At 40.8% G+C, this 19,909-nt stretch overlaps 1 protein-coding gene across 1 annotated transcript in view; it reads left to right on the top strand.

Annotated features, from left to right (window-relative positions):
* Positions 1-745: 745 nt before the first annotated feature.
* Positions 746-19,909, top strand: part of LOC126426657 (activated Cdc42 kinase-like) — a 386,532-nt gene continuing 367,368 nt past the window's right edge. The window contains exon 1 of the mRNA XM_050088543.1: positions 746-1,271. Within this exon, the coding sequence (XP_049944500.1) occupies positions 1,182-1,271 (90 nt within the window). The 5' untranslated portion in view covers positions 746-1,181. The remainder of the gene's footprint in view (positions 1,272-19,909) is intronic.

Raw genomic sequence — 19,909 nt, 5'->3', positions numbered from 1 at the left:
AGAATGTAAATAGACAGGCACAACCTTAAGGATATAGGCAAGGATAGAGACACATTCGTGCCACAATTATGGTGAGTTCAAGATGTAAAGTAATATGCAGTCTAGGATAAAATTTTGCCTTGAGGTAGATACTGAAGTCTATCTTTGGGAATATTCTTATCTTCTATCTGATTATTGGGCATTTAATTACCTAACGCTCTCACAAGGTGTTTGTGTGAAATTCAATGATGGCTGTGCTAGTATTCTCCAAAATCATATCTACTGCTTGCTTTTGTTTCTGCTAAACTTTGTTAAGAATTTCGCAAATGTGTTTGTGTGGTACCAAATTACACTGTAATATTTGATAGCACATTATACCGCTTAAACGACTAGGGGGTTACCGTTGCTTTAAACTACCGATTCGTATCTGGAGTGATGCAATGTAAGTACCCAATCCTGTCAGGAGTGGTGCTTAAGGGCTCTTAAACTCTGGCCGCTATCAGCAGTCTTTCTAGTACTTCCCGGTGCCTCATAAGTAAAGTAAATGTTACGAATTCTTTCGTAGTTGTAAACAAACATGTGCGTGTGCCCATAGAATAGATTTACTGCCAATTCTCTCGCCACAATTGAGACTGGCGCTTGTACTTTTATAGACGTCTATTTTATTTGGCTGACGCTCCAAACGGGAGTCGTTTGTTTAGATTGGTCCGCGTGTGGCGCCTGGTTATATTTGTGCCGCGAGGTTGGTAACCTGGGTGCGGTCGCATTTGTCGAAGGTTGCTCATTGTGTTGTCGACAAGAATGTTAAACAGTGAGAGTTTAAGGAGCGTGAGAACGATGAAGATGTGAGACAGACGTTGCTAAATTGTACTTATAACTTGTGTGAATATCAACTTTTTTTTTTTTTTGTTATAACGTGTTAGTGGAGTGGAAGAAAGAAAGGCTTGCCTATCTGCAAGCGGGTGCGTTTGTTTACTTCACGACGAAGCGTTAACTATTGTCCGACCAACACGTCTGCTGCGTCAGTGTTTGTGTTAAGTGATTTGGAAGGACGATAAGGACCGATTCCTGTGTCGTAAAGACGTGTGTCTATGGCGTGCACGTACGATTTTGATGACGCTTGGTCACGCTACTGAAATAGCTCGAGCTGTTTATAACCGTGCGTCATAATACATCTGGCACCGCGGCATTCCAGAGCAAACATGACAACTGCCAAAGGTCCTGGATTGTACGAGTTCCTCATCGAAGCGGAACTTCAGCAATACTATGCCGGTATCAAGAACGATCTCAAGGTAAGTTAAGTGCTGCATTTGCGTGTGAAAGTTGTACATAGAAAGCTGTGGCGCGTGAACTAGTTTACGTGATAACTAGGTTGCGGTGCTGGGAGCTTTTCCGGGATTGGTACACTGGCTGCGCTTGTCAACAGAATGAAGCTACTTGACACTTGTTAACCCAGTGCAGTTCAGTAAATATTTCGTTATTGGTGAACGACTTTCGTCGACACGGCAGCTTTTGTGCTAGCCGAATAATATTCGCGACGTTCTTGTATGATATAATTGTCAAATCAGCTGTTAGTATGTCAAATGTGTATGTAACGCTATTTTCATCTTTTGTAACCAAAAACATCGACATTTCCCCCCTATGTGGAAACCAAATAATAGATCGCAAACATAACGAATAGGTTTATGGTTTTCTGTTGCGTGTTTTTTTTTAAAAGTGTATACCATTTCATTGACAAGATATCGTATCTCGGGACTTGCCCTTTTGTATAACCCATATATTGTGAGACTGTCGAAACGAAGTTGTCTTATTGTGGGATCAACTCTTGTGCTGATCTCTCATATTCAAATCAAAAGATTGGGATAGTGAACTGAACTAAACAATACACCTAGAGAGTGATCTATTAAGTACTCCCAGTGCAAGAAAACATCAGCTTACTGCATTTCTGTTAATGTAATTGTAAATCATTATTTAGCTATAACATAGTTTTTATTGAAATTCAACGATTGGTGTTTAAGTTTATGTTTGACAATGCTATTTCTTCTAAGAAAATATGTACTTACATCTGTAAATACTTGGTACTACTTATAGTACATTGAAACTTATTGGCAGATTAAAACTGTGCCCGACCGAGACTAGAACTCGGGACCTTTGCCTTTCGCGGGCAAGTGCTCTACCATCTGAGCTACCGAAGCATGACTCATGCGCGGTACTCACAGTTACTTCTGCCAGTATCTCGTCTCCTACCTTCCAAATTTTACAGAAGCTCTCCTGTGAAAATCTCATTCTTATAGTACATTACTACTATTTACGGAGCGTCACAACAAACACTGGGACTTGTCTTGTACATGATAGAACTCTTCAGTTCTTGAAACTAGGTATCCATATAATTTGTAGAAAGACTGGTTAATGCAGTATATTTTTAATTTGGTGGAGCCCCAGTTTCTTGTTTTATGTTGAGATGGCAGCATGTTGAATTTCTTCCCATCAGAGGACATAATTCCATTATGAGTCTAGGACAAGAAGGCAAAGTCTACATGTGCGCAGACTGTAGTCCAACTGAAACTGATTTTTACTGTCGGGCAAAAATAGTCGATGGTAAATGCGTTTAGAAGTGAGCGTGATAATTCAAAGAGTTTAAAAAAAAAAGCCTAGTGGTAAACAGCCACCCCTCCCTATGTAGAGGTCCCAATGAGAGACTTGCATTGGTAGTATTTCTTTTGTGTACTACGTTGTTGTATTCCACAATGTATTTACAATTTCAGTTTTGCGATGCATGATATGTGAGTAGTGCAACATATTAATATTTACTGACTCCTTATTGTCCAACTCACACATCATATCAGATTAAATGCCTGTTTAGTAGCCCTGAAAGCAATGATCCTCCATGTCAATTTCTGCGCTTTATAGTAGGTTTATATTGATAACACCAAGTCTTGTCATCTGTGATGATTTCCTCCGGAAAAGAACTGTCTGCATTTCGTTCAAGTCACTGTAGGTGTCTGTGTGTCGACATTTTTGTTTGGGAGTGAAGGTGTGCAGGACAAGCTTTGTATGCACTTCACAACAATATTGACATTCTACGGCTGCATGCCACTACTTAACACTGCCTGGTCAAATACACGTCTTTCATTTAAGGTTGTTAGCTCAAGCTGCCACCACAGTTACTGTGCTGATGCCTTTTATATATGTTTTTTGGTCAGATAATGTATATTGCATGTCATATAATTATTCTCCAAAACTGATGACTGCTGACAACCCTTGAGTGTAGCAGTGTACCGGAATACGCTGGCTGTCAACAGTGCATCTCCCCACAACAACAAAAAAGGCAATAGTTTTCACATTAAGTTCTAGTTGCATCTCTATTAACATTTTATTTTTTATACACAAGCAGAAATAATTAATTCAGTTAATTAAACACACATGTAGTATTTGCTCGGCTCTGAAGGTAAGAAATGGGATGTACTGAAGGGTTGTCTCACAACATTTCTTAGTAGAGACAGCCCTACAAAATCCAGTTTTCCTACAAAATGCAACAAGATGAATTCAAATTGCAGTGATGTGGGTTTGATACAAACTAGTTGGTACTGTAAAAATACTGAATTTGTCAGGCAGAATGGTGTGTGCATGTAAAATAGAAGACCCCAAAGGCAGAGCAGTTACTCAAACTTGAAACTGTGTACTGGACTGGACTCAATCCCAGAACTTTGATGATGATAGTGGGGAATGCTCTTTGCCAACTGAGCTGTACAGGCACAGCTCACGATGCATTGCTGGACTACCCTTCCTGGAAGAAAGGAAATTACAGATAAATGGCTTAGCCAAAGCCTAGAGGTCATTTAAATAATAATAATAATGACGGGGAGGGGGGGGGGGGGGAGGAGGAGGTCGCTACTTGCAGAACTGAAGCTGTGAGGGTAGGTTCTAAGTCGCACCATGCTACCTAAGTAGGTAAGGCTGTTCCCTGTGGAAAGTGGGATTCTGGGCTTGAGTCTGTCAGGCACAGACCGACCACGAAGTTTCAGAAAAGTGCACACACTGTAGGCTTTTGTGGCTGGTATTTACATCCTTGCTACCTCGGTATCCAAATGGCTAGTGTTGTTACCTTTGGTGCCAAAAGATCCAGATTCCATTCCTGGTGCCACATTGGCTTTTTATGAGTTACGGTCACTGGAACGGGTTTATTCTCTCTCATGAGGCCAAATGAGGAGCTGCTCGTGGAACGTCTGGAGGGACTGGTCACATGTCCCACAATCCTGGATTACTACTCCTCCTGCCTTGTACGCAGTAGTTGGTAAGTCAGAACTAGCCAAATGTATAATCTGAGTGGTGGTCATGGTCACAGGTTTGTTTGACTCGTGGAATAGTGTTAGAGTGATGCTAAAGAAACTTAACTGGCATGCTCTTAAAGATAGACGTAAACTATCTCGAGAAAGTCTACTAACAAAGCATCAAAAACTGGCTTTAAATGGGGACTCTAAGAATATACAAAACTTATTGTGTGCGGCTCACATAAGGGTCGTTGTAGCACACACAGACACATTGTCAGTCGTTCTCCCTTTACATGAATGGAACAGGAAGAAATCCAAGTGACTGGTATAATGGGACATGCCTTCTGCGATGCATTTCACAGTGGTTTGCAGAGTACAGATGTAAATATACACTATGTGAGAAAAAGTATCTGGACACCCCTAGAAACATGTTTTTCATATTAGGTGCATTGTGATGCCACCTACTGCCAGGTACTCCATATCAGCAACCTCAGTAGTCATTAGACATCATGAGAGAGCAGAATGGGGTGCTCCACGGAACTCCCAGACTTCGAACGTGGTCAGGTGATAGTGTCACTTGTGTCATACGTGTGAATGTGAGATTTCCGCTCTCCTAAATGTCCCTAGGTCCTCTGTTTTCATGTTATAGTTAAGCGGAAATGTGAAGGGACACGTACAGCACAAAAGCTTCCAGGCCATCCACATCTGTTGACTGTCAGAGACTGCCGACAGTTAAAGAGGATCGTAATGTGTAATAGGCAGACATCTATCCAGACCATCACACAGGAATTACAAACTGCATCAGGATGTACTGCAAGTACTACGACAGTTAGGGGGGAAGTGAGAAAACTTGGATTTCACTGTCGAGTGGCTGCTCATGAACCACACGTCACACTGGTAAATGTCATACGACACCTTGCTTGGTGTAAGGAGTGTAAACATTGGACGATTGAACATTGGAAAAATGTTGTGTGGAGTGACGAATCATGGTACACAATGTGGTGATCCGATGGCAGGGTGTGGGTGTGTTGAATGCCCGGTGAATGTCATCTGCCAGCATGTGTAGTGCCAACAGTAATATTCGGAGGCGGTGGTGTTATGGTACAGTCATGTTTTTCATGGAGGGGGCTTGCACCCTTTGTTGTTTTGTGTGGCACTATCACAGCACAGGTCTACATTGATGTTATAAGCACCTTCTTGCTTCCCACTGTTAAAGAGCAATTCGGGAATGGTGATTGCATTTTTCAACACGATTGAGCACCTGTTCATAGTGCGTGGCCTGTGGCGGATTGGTTACCCAACAATAACATCCCTGTAATGGACTGGCCTGCACAAAACTCTGATCTGAATCCTATAGAATACCTTTGGGATGTTTTGGAATGCCGACTTCGTGCCAGACCTCACTGACCGACATCGATACCTCTCGTCGGTGCAGCACTCCGTGAAGAATGGGCCGCCATTCCTCAAGAAGCCTTCCAGGACCTGATTTAACATATGTCTGTGAGAGCGGAAGCTGTCATCAAGGCTAAGTTTGGGTCAACAGCATATTGAATTCCAGCATTACTGATGGAGGGCGCCACAAACTTGTAAGACATTTTCAGCCAGGTGTCGGGATACTTTTTATCACATGGTCTAGATACCTAAATGCTATAATTGGGCACAGCTAGTTTAGTTTATTCCTGAGTTAGAGAGGGGGGAGGGATTGTATCTAGCAGCTGAAACCCACGGCTGTGATCACACATCAGTAGTTATGTTATGATGAGTGACTATCCCAATGCGGCACACTCTGTTGCTGCGGGGCAGAGGGGCACAGGCAGGAATGCACATCTAGGTATTGTGCATTGAACTTTTCATATTAGGTGCATTGTGATGCCACCTACTGCCAGGTACTCCATATCAGCAACCTCAGTAGTCATTAGACATCATGAGAGAGCAGAATGGGGTGCTCCACGGAACTCCCAGACTTCGAACGTGGTCAGGTGATAGTGTCACTTGTGTCATACGTGTGAATGTGAGATTTCCGCTCTCCTAAATGTCCCTAGGTCCTCTGTTTTCATGTTATAGTTAAGCGGAAATGTGAAGGGACACGTACAGCACAAAAGCTTCCAGGCCATCCACATCTGTTGACTGTCAGAGACTGCCGACAGTTAAAGAGGATCGTAATGTGTAATAGGCAGACATCTATCCAGACCATCACACAGGAATTACAAACTGCATCAGGATGTACTGCAAGTACTACGACAGTTAGGGGGGAAGTGAGAAAACTTGGATTTCACTGTCGAGTGGCTGCTCATGAACCACACGTCACACTGGTAAATGTCATACGACACCTTGCTTGGTGTAAGGAGTGTAAACATTGGACGATTGAACATTGGAAAAATGTTGTGTGGAGTGACGAATCATGGTACACAATGTGGTGATCCGATGGCAGGGTGTGGGTGTGTTGAATGCCCGGTGAATGTCATCTGCCAGCATGTGTAGTGCCAACAGTAATATTCGGAGGCGGTGGTGTTATGGTACAGTCATGTTTTTCATGGAGGGGGCTTGCACCCTTTGTTGTTTTGTGTGGCACTATCACAGCACAGGTCTACATTGATGTTATAAGCACCTTCTTGCTTCCCACTGTTAAAGAGCAATTCGGGAATGGTGATTGCATTTTTCAACACGATTGAGCACCTGTTCATAGTGCGTGGCCTGTGGCGGATTGGTTACCCAACAATAACATCCCTGTAATGGACTGGCCTGCACAAAACTCTGATCTGAATCCTATAGAATACCTTTGGGATGTTTTGGAATGCCGACTTCGTGCCAGACCTCACTGACCGACATCGATACCTCTCGTCGGTGCAGCACTCCGTGAAGAATGGGCCGCCATTCCTCAAGAAGCCTTCCAGGACCTGATTTAACATATGTCTGTGAGAGCGGAAGCTGTCATCAAGGCTAAGTTTGGGTCAACAGCATATTGAATTCCAGCATTACTGATGGAGGGCGCCACAAACTTGTAAGACATTTTCAGCCAGGTGTCGGGATACTTTTTATCACATGGTCTAGATACCTAAATGCTATAATTGGGCACAGCTAGTTTAGTTTATTCCTGAGTTAGAGAGGGGGGAGGGATTGTATCTAGCAGCTGAAACCCACGGCTGTGATCACACATCAGTAGTTATGTTATGATGAGTGACTATCCCAATGCGGCACACTCTGTTGCTGCGGGGCAGAGGGGCACAGGCAGGAATGCACATCTAGGTATTGTGCATTGAACTTTGCTGTCTTATGCAACAAATGTAATTTCTTAAAATGTTTCTTATGTTCAGTGGTGTAAAAAGAAAAATACTCCATTCCCTATTTGTCTTACATGTTGTTGTTGTTGTTGTGGTCTTCAGTGCTGAGACTGGTTTGATGCAGCTCTCCATGCACAGTAAAGCTGCATGCCCTCGGGAAAAATTACGGCTGTAGTTTCCCCTTGCTTTCAGCCGTTCGCAGTACCAGCACAGCAAGGCCGTTTTGGTTAGTGTTACAAGGCCAGATCAGTCAATCATCCAGACTGTTGCCCTTGCAACTACTGAAAAGGCTGCTGCCCCTCTTCAGGAACCACACGTTTGTCTGGCCTCTCAACAGATACCCCTCCGTTGTGGTTGCACCTACGGTACGGCCATCTGTATCGCTGAGGCACGCAAGCCTCCCCACCAACGGCAAGGTCCATGGTTCATGGGGGGGGGGGGGGGGGGGGTTGTCTTACATATCTACTTAAAAATTCTTATTTTTAGTCATTTGCGTTTTAACTTTCTAAAGTAGCCGATGTTCTTCCTCTGGGTCCAAACTATCACTATAACAAGTTTCAACAAAATTGCTTCAGTGGTTTAGTTCTGAAAATCAGACAGGCAGAGTTACTTTTACATTTGTAATATTAGTGTGGTTAAGGACTGAAGAGGTTAATCTAAGAAACATTTCCATGCCTAACGTTTCCTCTCCAGTCCATTAAGATGCAGTTAGTATTTTCAAATGGGTGACAAGGAGAAAAACGGAGTACTAGATCCTGAAGAATATAGAGCTTCTCGTGAAAAAGAACAAACTAAAGGGAATGTGCTGCTCCTGTTTGTAAGAAACAGTCGCTGGTTGCATCAGCAGAGTGCTAAAAAGACTTGGTGTTAACACAGTGCTTAAACAAACAAGAAAACTGCCTGAACATTTGACCACGTCAAAGTGACCAGGCCCACAGCAAGAGCCTATAAAATCTTCTAGACATTTGGTCAAGTACACATCTGTCCAACTGAAAAGCTAACATGGTACACCGTCCGAGCTGCAGGTTGTCTGTCCAACGAAAACTTCATTTTCAATGTTTAACGTAATTGTTGGCCGAATTTAAAATGATCTGATAATCTGTTCATTAAGAGGTATAATTTTATGTTAAAGGATTAGCAAAATAATTTTTAAAAAAATTTCAGAGACTGTGTGTAAATCTTGAAGTAGTGTAACTCGTAGTGCACAAATTACTCGGACTTTATTCATCCAGTATTTGAGAATGAGAGCACTTAGCAACTTGTGACAAACTTTACACTGAATTTCAAACAGTTTTGAAACTTTTTCTCATTGAGTCACACCCACACACGCAAATAATGAATGAGTGAAAGGAACAAAGTTTGTTTAGTAAATTTTCACTGCTTGAGCAGTAAAACTTCATCATCATGCATGACATTTTTTAAATTTGTTATTTCTTTACCAAAATTCTCTATTAGGAAAACATTTTGCAAACGGTGTCTAGGTGTAACACTGGATGTATCAGCAAAATTATATCATCGTACAACACACAGTTCAGGAGATAAGATCACATAAAATTCATGTGCAAGAAAAACTAACTTTCGTTAAATCAGAGCACAGTCAAATTCTTTACGGATTTGGGTATGAGGAGTTACTGATACGAACTTTTAAAAGAAGCTCCAATATCTGGCATAGAGAACACAGAAGCAATTATTGTCAGGGCAACATTGATAAATTGGCAGTGATATATCGTGGGATTGAGAAGCCACCAAACCCATTTGTCCCAAACTATGGTTTTATCAAGATCCCATCATTACTAGGCTAGGATGTAGAGAAGGGCCATAAAAATTCAAAGACAACCAATAAGAAAGGAGGAGGATTGAAATTATGTGAGTTTTGGACCAAAGTTCTAAAAAAAGGAAATGAAACTAACTCTACCCTACAAACTCCACAACACATGTTGCAACTACACAATCTTGCGAAGTGGTCTCTTGACGTCACGACCCAACAGTTGCACAATTCAGTATAAATAATGGGTGCTGTCCCACCATGGACCTTGCAGTTGGTGGGGAGGCCTGTGTGCCTCAGCGATATAGATAGCCGTACCGTAGGTGCACCCACAACGGAGGGGTATCTGTTGAGAGGCCAGACAAATGTGTGGTTCCTGAAGAGGGGCAGCAGCCTTTTCAGTAGTTGCAGGGGCAACAGTCTGGATGATTGACTGATCTGGCCTTGTAACACTAACCAAAATGGCCTTGCTGTGCTGGTACTGCTGTTACTCTGAAAGCAAGGTGAAACCACAGCCGTTAATTGTTCCCGAGGGCATGCAGCTTTACTGTATGGTTAAATGATGATGGCATCCTCTTGGGTAAAATATTCCGGAGGTAAAATAGCCCCCATTCGGATCTCCAGGCGGGGACTACTCAGGAGGACGTCTTTATCAGGAGAAAGAAAACTGGCGTTCTACGGATCGGAGCATGGAATGTCAGATCCCTTAATCGGGCAGATAGGCTAGAAAATTTAAAAAGGGAAATGGATAGGTTACAGTTAGATACAGTGGGAATTAGTGAAGTTCGACAGCAGGAGGTAGCTCTGCAGATGACGAAGAAATGTGTGATGAAATAAAAGAAATCATTCAGGTAGTGAGGGGAGACGAAAATTTAGTAGTCACGGGGGATTGGAATTCGGTAGTAGAAAAAGGGAGAGAAGGAAACATAGTAGGTGAATATGGATTGGGGGGAAGAAATGAAAGGGGAAGCCGCGTGGTAGAATATTGCACAGAGCACAACTTAATCGTAGCTAACACTTGGTTCAAGAATCATAAAAGAAGGTTGTATACATGGAAGAAGCCTGGAGATAATGACAGGTTTCAGATAGATTATATAATGGTAAGACAGAGGTTTAGGATCCAGGTTTTAAATTGTAAGACATTTCCAGGGGCAGATACGGACTCTGACCACAATCTATTGGTTATGGACTGTAGATTAAAACTGAAGAAACTGCAAAAAGGTGGGAATTTAATAAGGAGATAGGACCTGGATAAACTGACTAAACCATAGGTTGTACAGAGTTTCAGGGAGAGCATAAAAGAACAATTGACAAGAATGGGGGAAAGAAATACAGTAGAAGAAGAATGGGTAGCTTTGAGGGATGAAGTAGTGAAGGCAGCAGAGGATCAAGTAGGTAAAAAGATGAGGGCTAATAGAAATCCTTGGGTTACAGAAGATATATTGAATTTAATTGATGAAAGCAGAAAATATAAAAATGCAGTAAATGAAGCAGGCGAAAAGGAATACAAATATCTCAAAAATGAAATTGACAGGAAGTGCAAAATAGCTTAGCAGGGATGGCTAGAGGACAGATGTAAGGATGTTGAGGTTTATCTCACTAGGGGTAAGATAGATACTGCATACAGGAAAATTAAAGAGACCTTTGGAGAAAAGAGAACCACTTATATGAATATCAACAGCTCAGATGGAAGCCCAGTTCTAAGCAAAGAAGGGAAAGCAGAAAGGTGGAAGGAGTATATAGAGGGTCTATAGAAGGGCGATGTACTTGAGGACAATATTATGGAAATGTAATAGAATATAGGTGAAGATGAAATGCGAGATATGATACTGCGTGAAGAGTTTGACAGAGCACTGAAAGACATAAGTCAAAACAAGGCCTCGGGAGTAGACAACATTCCATTAGAACTACTGACAGCCTTGGGAGAGCCAGTCCTGACAGAACTCTGCCATCTGGTGAGCAAGATGTATGAGACAGGCAAAACACCCTCAGACTTCAAGAAGAATATAATAATTCCAATCCCAAAGGAAGCAGGTGTTAACAAATGTGAAAATTACTGAACTATCAGTTTAATAAGTCACGGCTGCAAAATACTAACGCAGATTCTTTACAGACGAATGGAAAAACTAGTAGAAGCCGACCTCGGTGAAGATCAGTTTGGATTCCGTAGAAATGTTGGAACACGTAAGGCAATACTGACCCAACAACTTATCTTAGAAGCTAGATTAAGGAAACGCAAACCTAAGTTTCTAGCATTTGTAGACTTAGAGAAAGCTTTTGACAATGTTGACTGGAATACGCTCTTTCAAATTCTGAAGGTGGCAGGGATAAAGTACAGGGAGCAAAAGGCTATTTACAATTTGTACAGAAATCAGATGGCATTTATAAGAGTCGAGGGACATGAAAGGGAAGCAGTGGTTGGGAAGGGAGTGAGACAGGGTTTTAGTCTCTCCCAGATGTTATTCAATCTGTATATTGAGCAAGCAGTAAAGGAAACAAAAGTAAAATTAGGAGTAGGTATTAAAATCCATGGAGAAGAAATAAAAAGGTTCGCTGATGACATTGTAATTCTGTCAGAGACAGCAAAGGACTTGGAAGAGCGGTTGAATGGAATGGACAGTGTCTTGAAAGGATTATATAAGATGAACATCAACAAAAGCAAAACGAGGATAATGGAATGTAGTCGAATTAAGTCGGGTGATGCTGAGGGATTTAGATTAGGAAATGAGATATTTACAGTAGTAGATGAGTTTTGCTGTTTGGGGAGAAAAATAACTGAAGATGGTCGAAGTAGAGAGGATATAAAATGTAGACAGGCAATGGCAAGGAAAGCGCTTCTGAAGAAGAGAAATTTGTTGACATCGAGTATAGATTTAAGTGTCAGGAAGTCGTTTCTGAAAGTATTTGTATGGAGTGTAGTCATGTATGGAAGTGAAACATGGATGATAAATAGTTTGGACAAGAAGAAAATAGAAGATTTTCAAATGTGGTGCTACAGAAGAATGCTGAAGATTAGATGGGTAGATCACATAACTAATGAGGAGGTATTGGATAGGATTGGGGAGAAGCGAAGTTTGTGGCACAACTTGACTAGAAGAAGGGATTGGTTGGTAGGAAATTTGTTGAGGTATCAAGGGATCACCAATTTAGTATTGGAGGGCAGCGTGGAGGGTAAAAATTGTAGACAGAGAGCAAGAGATGAATACACTAAACAGATTCAAAAGGATGTAGGTTGCAGTAGGTACTAGGAGATAAAGAAGCTTGCACAGGATAGAGCAGCATGCTGAGCTGCATAAAACCACTCTCTGGACTGAAGACCACTACAACAACAACAATAATAATGGGTGCTGACGTTATTTAAGTTTGACTGTGATGACAACTCCACCATTGCAAGACAAAATCTTATACTTAAGCATGCCTCAGACCATGGCCTAAAAAGAAAAAAATCACCCAGGGATGTGTGTACTCTGCTGGTGAATGAAATTTTCACTTGAATTTTTGGAGACTTTGTGATTTTGCTACATTTTAAGTTGCTTCTCACTACAGAGTTGTGACATATGTTGTCAGATTGAATTTATGATGTGACAGACAGCGCAGTGGGGTTTTGTGAAACTATATTGATATAGGGTATATTACATTTAGCCTGACGTCCCTCCCAAGATAATGCAGCCATTATACAAAGTGCACTTTCTAAAGTAGTGAAATGAAATGTACAATAATGTTAGCTAGTCTAGAAAGGAAGTCAGGCAAATGATAGCTGTCCAGCAAAGTTGTCTCAATTCCTCGAGTATGTAAAGGAATTTTGTCTCAAGAATGTTCCTTTTCACCTGTTCCTTTAAACATTTGTATTGACAGTGTTCTTAAAAACTGGAAACCAGAAAGTTATCAAGAAATTAACTTGCATAAATGCACTACTATTTGGAGGTGCTAAAATGATACCACATTTATCTATAAATATTGAATTATTCAAATTACTTGACATATCAGATGATTAAAAAAGTGTGGACCGATTCATTTTCCTTGCAGGCACAGCAGGTGATGACGTACATATATCAAATCCGATCTACTAAAACATTGTCATTTGGAAGACATTTAAATTTCAGATTAATATTTTTTTCTTCTCCATACACATTCAGATTTTAAGCTTAAGTATTCAGAAATGTTCAAGTAAAATCAAATGGCATGGTTGCCTGGGGGACCACAAAGGGCAGGTTCAGCAACCTAATTGGAAAGGTTTTTCCCTTTTTTGTGTACACTGGAACTTCGAAAGAGTGAAGCGCAGTGCCAGCACCTTGGCTACTCCCCTTCAGTAGCACCAAGGGGCCCACTGAGGTTAACGTCCCCATTTGAAGGATGAGTAACCATTAGCAGTCTCACATGCCCTCACTTCATGAGACACTGAAGAGAGGTTTGGAATTTAATTCATGACATTAGCACAAAGATGGTGATCCTAAGGCCACTCCCTCTCTGCCACAACAGCAAAGAAAAGCAGCATACCCAGTTGGTTGCCCTTCCAAGAACTGGCCATGCCGTGTGTTGCGTAACATCAGTGATATGACCAGAAGCAGTTGACATTAAGTGTCACAGCATCAGTTCAGAATTAAACACGACAACTTTCAAAAATATCACAGTAAAGCTTTATGAGAGAAGTTGCTTCCAAAAATAAAATATGATTTAAAAACTTTTAATACTAATTTTTTTGTTGTCATTTGGACAAATAAAAACAGCATTCTACAGGTTAGAGCAAAGAATTTTTTAGGTCCTTTAATTGGGTAAGTAGGTTAGAGAATTAAAAAAAAAAAGATATATACGAGACTTGCTGATGTGCAGTGTCAAGAACAAGAGGACTTCTGATTGGGTGAGCTCAGGGTTACAAATACAAAATCAAATGGGAGTAATACAGGCATAAGTCTAATAAGAAAATAGGAGTATAGTTAAGCTACTATGAACTCCGTAATGGATGGGTTATCATAAGCCAAGATAGAAATGCAACCAAAACCCATTACAGTATTATTTTTATTATTAATTTATAATATGGTTTACAAGGTTACAAAAGTATCTAGACTCAAATGGAAATGTCCAAATGTAACAACCAATCAGGAGCACTTTGAGTCACTTGATAAAGTGTGTGGTGAGATACAAGAAATTATTCAGATAGTTAAGGGAGACAGATATTTGTGTTGGACTAGAGTTCAGTAGTAGACAATAAAAGAGAAGAAAAAATAGTTTGAGAGCATTTGTGGGGAGAAAAGAATGAAAGCTGCATGGTAGAATTTTACACCAAGCATAATTTAATCATAGGAAACATTTGTTTTAACAAAAATGAAAAAAAATCAATATCATGTAGGGCCCTCGCGAGATGCAGAAGTGCCGCAACACGATTAGGTGTGGACTCGACTAATGTCTGAAGTAGTGCCGCAGGGTATTGACACCACTGATCCTGCAGGGCTAGCCATAAATCCGTTAAAGTACGGGGTGGTGGAGATTTCTTCAATACAGCATGTTAGAAGACATTCCAGATATGCTCAATAATGCTCATGTCTAGGAAATTTGGTGGCCAGTGGAAGTGTTTAAACTCGGAAGTGTGTTCCTGGAGCCACCCGTAGCAATTCTGGATGTGTTGCATTGTCCTGCTGAAATTGCCCAAGTCTGTCAGAATGCACAATAGACTTTAATGGAAGCAGGTAACCGAACAGGATGCTTACGTACGTCTCACCTGTCTTAGATGTATTAGGGGTCCCACAACATTCCCCCATCTGTGTTCTTAGCATTCATATGGCAGCTTCTCTTTTTCCAAATGCCTCTCTTAAAGTCTCTACCCTTCCTTCATGCTTGCAAGCTTCTACAGTCAACATGTATCCAATCACCAACAGTCCAATGTCGTGCAGTCATCAAGGGTACACGAGTGGGCCTTCGGCTCTGAAAATCATTATCGATGATGTTTCGTTGAATGGTTCACACGCTGACACTTGTTGATGAACCAGCATTGAAATATGCAGCAATTTGCAGAAGGGTTGCACTTCTGTTCCATTGAGAGATTCTCATTCGTCGTCGCTAGTCCTGTTCTTGCAGGATTTTTTTTCTGCCTGCAGCGATGTCGGAGAATTGATATTTACAATACACTCGTGAAATCGTCGTACAGGAAAATCACCACTTCATCACTATCTCGGAGATGCTGTGTCCCTTTGCTTGTTTAGTGACTATAACACCATGTTCAAACTTAAATCTTGATACCCTGCCATTGTAGCAGCCGTAAGCGATCTAACAACTGAGCCAGACATTTGTTGCCTTATTTAGGCATTGCTGACCACAGCGTCATTGTCTGTTTACATACCTCTGCATTTGAATATGCATTCCTATACCAATGTATAGGGGGGGGGGGGGGCTACGAATTGCAGCAAGGTCATTAAATCGGTCTTTTTCAACGTGCTAAAGCGTGTCCATTGGGATATAGTGCGTCCAGAGTCTGTTACTTTTGACCCTCATTTAGCAAAACTGACATCATTGGAGTACTTTAAAACATGATACGGAACTGAAGATCGAACCATTGCACCATGGTATTTTGCGTCGACACTTTACAGTTACACATGTCTCTCTAAATGTACTGACATGAAATCATTCCTTGTCATCAGTATAGCAGTGAAGAGTTGTTGTTATCATGCAGTTTTTTCATGTTTACATAGAATTATTGAAATCCTTGGGAGTGTCATATGAGACAGGCTCAGACCGCAAGAAGAATGTAATAATTTTTTTTAAAAGGAAGGGTGGGTATTACTGAACTACCAGTCTAAGAAGTTGTTGTTGATGTGGTCTTCAGTCCTGAGACTGGTTTGATGCAGCTCTCCATGCTACTCTATCCTGTGCAAGCTTCCTCATCTCCCAGTACCTACTGCAACCTACATCCTTCTGAATCTGCTTAGTGTATCCATCTCTTGGTCTCCCTGTATGATTTTCACCCTCCACGCTGCCCTCCAATACTAAATTGGTGATCCCTTGATGCCTCAACACGTCCTACCAACCGATCCCTTCTTCTAGTCAAGTTGTGCCACAAACTTCACTTCTCCCCAATACTATTCAATACTTCCTCATTAGTTATGTGATCTACCCATCTAATCTCTAGCATGCTTCTGTAACACCACATTTCAAAAGCTTCTATTCTCTTCTTGTCCAAACTATTTATCGTCCACGTTTCACTTCCATACATGGCTACACTCCATACAAATACTTTCAGAAATGACTTCCTGACACTTAAATCCATACTCGATGTCAACAAATTTCTCTTCTTCAGAAACGCTTTCCTTGCCATTGCCAGTCTACATTTTATATCCTCTCTACTTCGACCATCTTCAGTTATTTTTCTCCCCAAACAGCAAAACTCATCTACTACTGTAAATATCTCATTTCCTAATCTAAATCCCTCAGCATCACCCGACTTAATTCGACTACATTCCATTATCCTCGTTTTGCTTTTGTTGATGTTCATCTTATATAATCCTTTCAAGACACTGTCCATTCCATTCAACCGCTCTTCCAAGTCCTTTGCTGTCTCTGACAGAATTACAATGTCATCAGCGAACCTTTTTATATCTTCTCCATGGATTTTAATACCTACTACAAATTTTTCTTTTGTTTCCTTCACTGCTTGCTCAATCTACAGATTGAATAACATCTGGGAGAGACTACAACCCTGTCTCACTCCCTTCCCAACCACTGCTTCCCTTTCATGTCCCTAGACTCTTATAACTGCCATCTGGTTTCTGTACAAATTGTAAATACCCTTTTGCTCCCTGTATTTTATCCCTGCCACCTTCAGAATTTGAAAGAGCGTATTCCAGTCAACATTGTCAAAAGCTTTCTCTAAGTCTACAAATGCTAGAAACGTAGGTTTGCGTTTCCTGGATCTAGCTTCTAAGATAAGTTGTTGGGTCAGTATTGCCTCACGTGTTCCAACATTTCTACGGAATCCAAACTGATCTTCACCGAGGTCGGCTTATACTAGTTTTTCCATTCGTCTGTAAAGAATCTGCGTTAGTATTTTGCAGCCGTGATTTATTAAACTGATAGTTCGGTAATTTTTACATCTGTCAGCACCTGCTTTCTTTGGGATTGGAATTATTATATTCTTCTTGAAGTCTGAGGGTATTTCGTCTGTTTCATACATCTTGCTCACCAGATGGTAGAGTTTTGTCAGGACTGGCTCTCCCAAGGCTGTCAGTAGTTCTAATGGAATGTTGTCTACTCCTGGGGCCTTGTTTCGACTGGGTCTTTCAGTCTAAGAAGTCTTGGTTGCAAAATACCAACATGAATTATTTACAGAAGAATGGAAACATTGATAAGAAACCAACACAGGGGAAGATCTGTTTGAGTTTCGGAGAAACTGTATGTTTATAGCATGTGTAGGTATAGAGAAATCTTTTGGGCAGTATGACTGGAGTATACTCTTCGAAATTCTGAAGATAGAACAGATAAAATACAATGAGTGAAAGATTTTCTACAGAAAGTAAGCTGCAGTTACAAGAGTTGAAATATATGAAATGGAAGGAAAGGTTTTGTTGAGAATGCAGTGGGATGGTGTTGTAGCCTATCATTAATGTTGTACAACCTGTACATTGCACAAGCTGTAAAGGAAACAAAGGTGTAATTTGGAAGTGGAATTGAACTTCAGAAAATAGAAATAAAAACTTGGAGGTTTGTTGATCACATTGTGACTTGTTGGAAATCTTGTAGGGCTTTAGGGAGCAGTTGAGCAGAATGGACAGTGTCTTAAAAAGATGTTGTAAGTTGAGCATCAACAAGAATAAAACAAGGATAATGGAGTGTAGCTGAATTAAATCAAGCTGTGCTGAATGAATTTGATCAGGAATTGAGGCCTAAAAGTAATAGATTGGTACTGCTACTTCAGTGCCAAAATAATTGATGATGGCCAAAGTAAAAAGTATATAAAACTCAGTCTTGCAATAGCGAGGAAAGTGTTTCTTAAAAAGAGAAATTTGTTTACATTGACTACAAAGTTAAATGTTAATAAGTCTTTTCTGAACGCGTTTCATCACTGTGTAGCCTGATATTGATGTGAAATGTGGACAATAAACAGTTCAGACACAAAGAGAATAGAAGCTTTTGAAATGTTGTACTACAGCAGAATGGTGATGGGGAGATTAAGTAATGAGTGAGAAGATACTCAACCAAATTAGGAAAAAGAAAAATTTTATAGCACAATGTGACTAAAAGAAGGGATTGGTTGATAGGCTATAATGCGAGGCATCAAGGAATTTTGAAACTGATACTGTTGGTGAGTGGATGGGTAGAGGTTGTAAATGGAGACCAAGGCTTGAATACATTAGACTATTGTTGTAGCAGTTATGAAGAGATTAAGAGGTTTGCACTGAATAGAATGGTGTTGGAAGCTGCATCAAACCTAGTCTTCATACTGAAAACAGTAAAATCATGTAACATTGTTCTAAAAACCTGAAAAGTTCCATAATAATCCCCATTCAGGACATAAATTTAATATCAGGGCATTCTCAGTTTGTGGCTGCATTTATTATTACTTTCCAAAAAATCTTTGTGGCCTTAAAACAGCCTCCTTTGGTATGTGATTTGCTTGAGAAAGATCATCCCCCCTGAGCCATGGATCTTGCCGTTGGTGGGGAGGCTTGCGTTCCTCAGTGATGCAGGGAGCTGTACAACGTGTGCAACCACCGTTGCACTGTTGAGAGATCAGACAAACGTGTAGTTCCTGAAGAGGGCCAGCAGCCTTTTCAGTAGTTGCAGGGGCAACAGTCTGGATGACTGACTGATCTGGCCTTGTAATATCAACCAAAACAGCCTCGCTATGCTGGTAGTGTGAAAGGCTGAAAGCACAAGGGGGAAACTACCACTGTAATTTTTTCTGAGGGCATGCAGCTCTACTGTATGGATCTCGAGGATGAAGATGTTATCAGGAGAAACAAAACTGGTGTTACACAGATTGGAGCATGGAATGTCAGATCCCTTAATCAGGCAGTTAGATTAGAAAATGTAAAAAGGGAAATGGATACATTAAAGTTAGATACACTGAGAGTTAGTGAAGTTCAGTGGCAGGAGGAACAGGACTTCTGGTCGTTGAATACAGTCTTGTAAATACAAAATCAAATAGGGGTAATGCAGCAGTAGGTTTAATAATGAATAAAAAATTGGAATGCAGATAAGATAATATTAACAGCATAGTCAACGCATTATTGTAGCCTTGATAAACGTGTCGGATCACACCCATCACAGTAGTACAAGTTTATATGCCAACTACCTCAGCAGATGATGAAGAAATGTATGATGAGATAAAAGAAAATATTCAGATAATTAACATAGGTGAAAATGTAATAGTCATGGAGGACGAATTCGATAGTAGGGAAAGGAAGTGAAGGAAAAAAATAGTAGGTGAATATGGACTGGGGGGTAGGAGCGGAAGAGGAAGCCGCCTGGTAGAATTTTGCACTGAGCACAACTTAATCATAGCTAACACTTGGTTCAAGAATTGTGAGACTCCAGAAGGTTTCACATTGATTACGTGATGGTTAGACAGAGATTTAGGAACCAGATTTTAAATTGTAAGACATTTCCAGGGGCAGATGTGGACT

This window comes from Schistocerca serialis, chromosome 11 (assembly GCF_023864345.2).
Source record: "Schistocerca serialis cubense isolate TAMUIC-IGC-003099 chromosome 11, iqSchSeri2.2, whole genome shotgun sequence".
NCBI classification, from domain to species: domain Eukaryota; kingdom Metazoa; phylum Arthropoda; class Insecta; order Orthoptera; family Acrididae; genus Schistocerca; species Schistocerca serialis.
The sequence above is the reverse complement of the archived record's forward strand: the minus strand, read 5'-3'. Positions and strand labels throughout refer to the sequence as shown.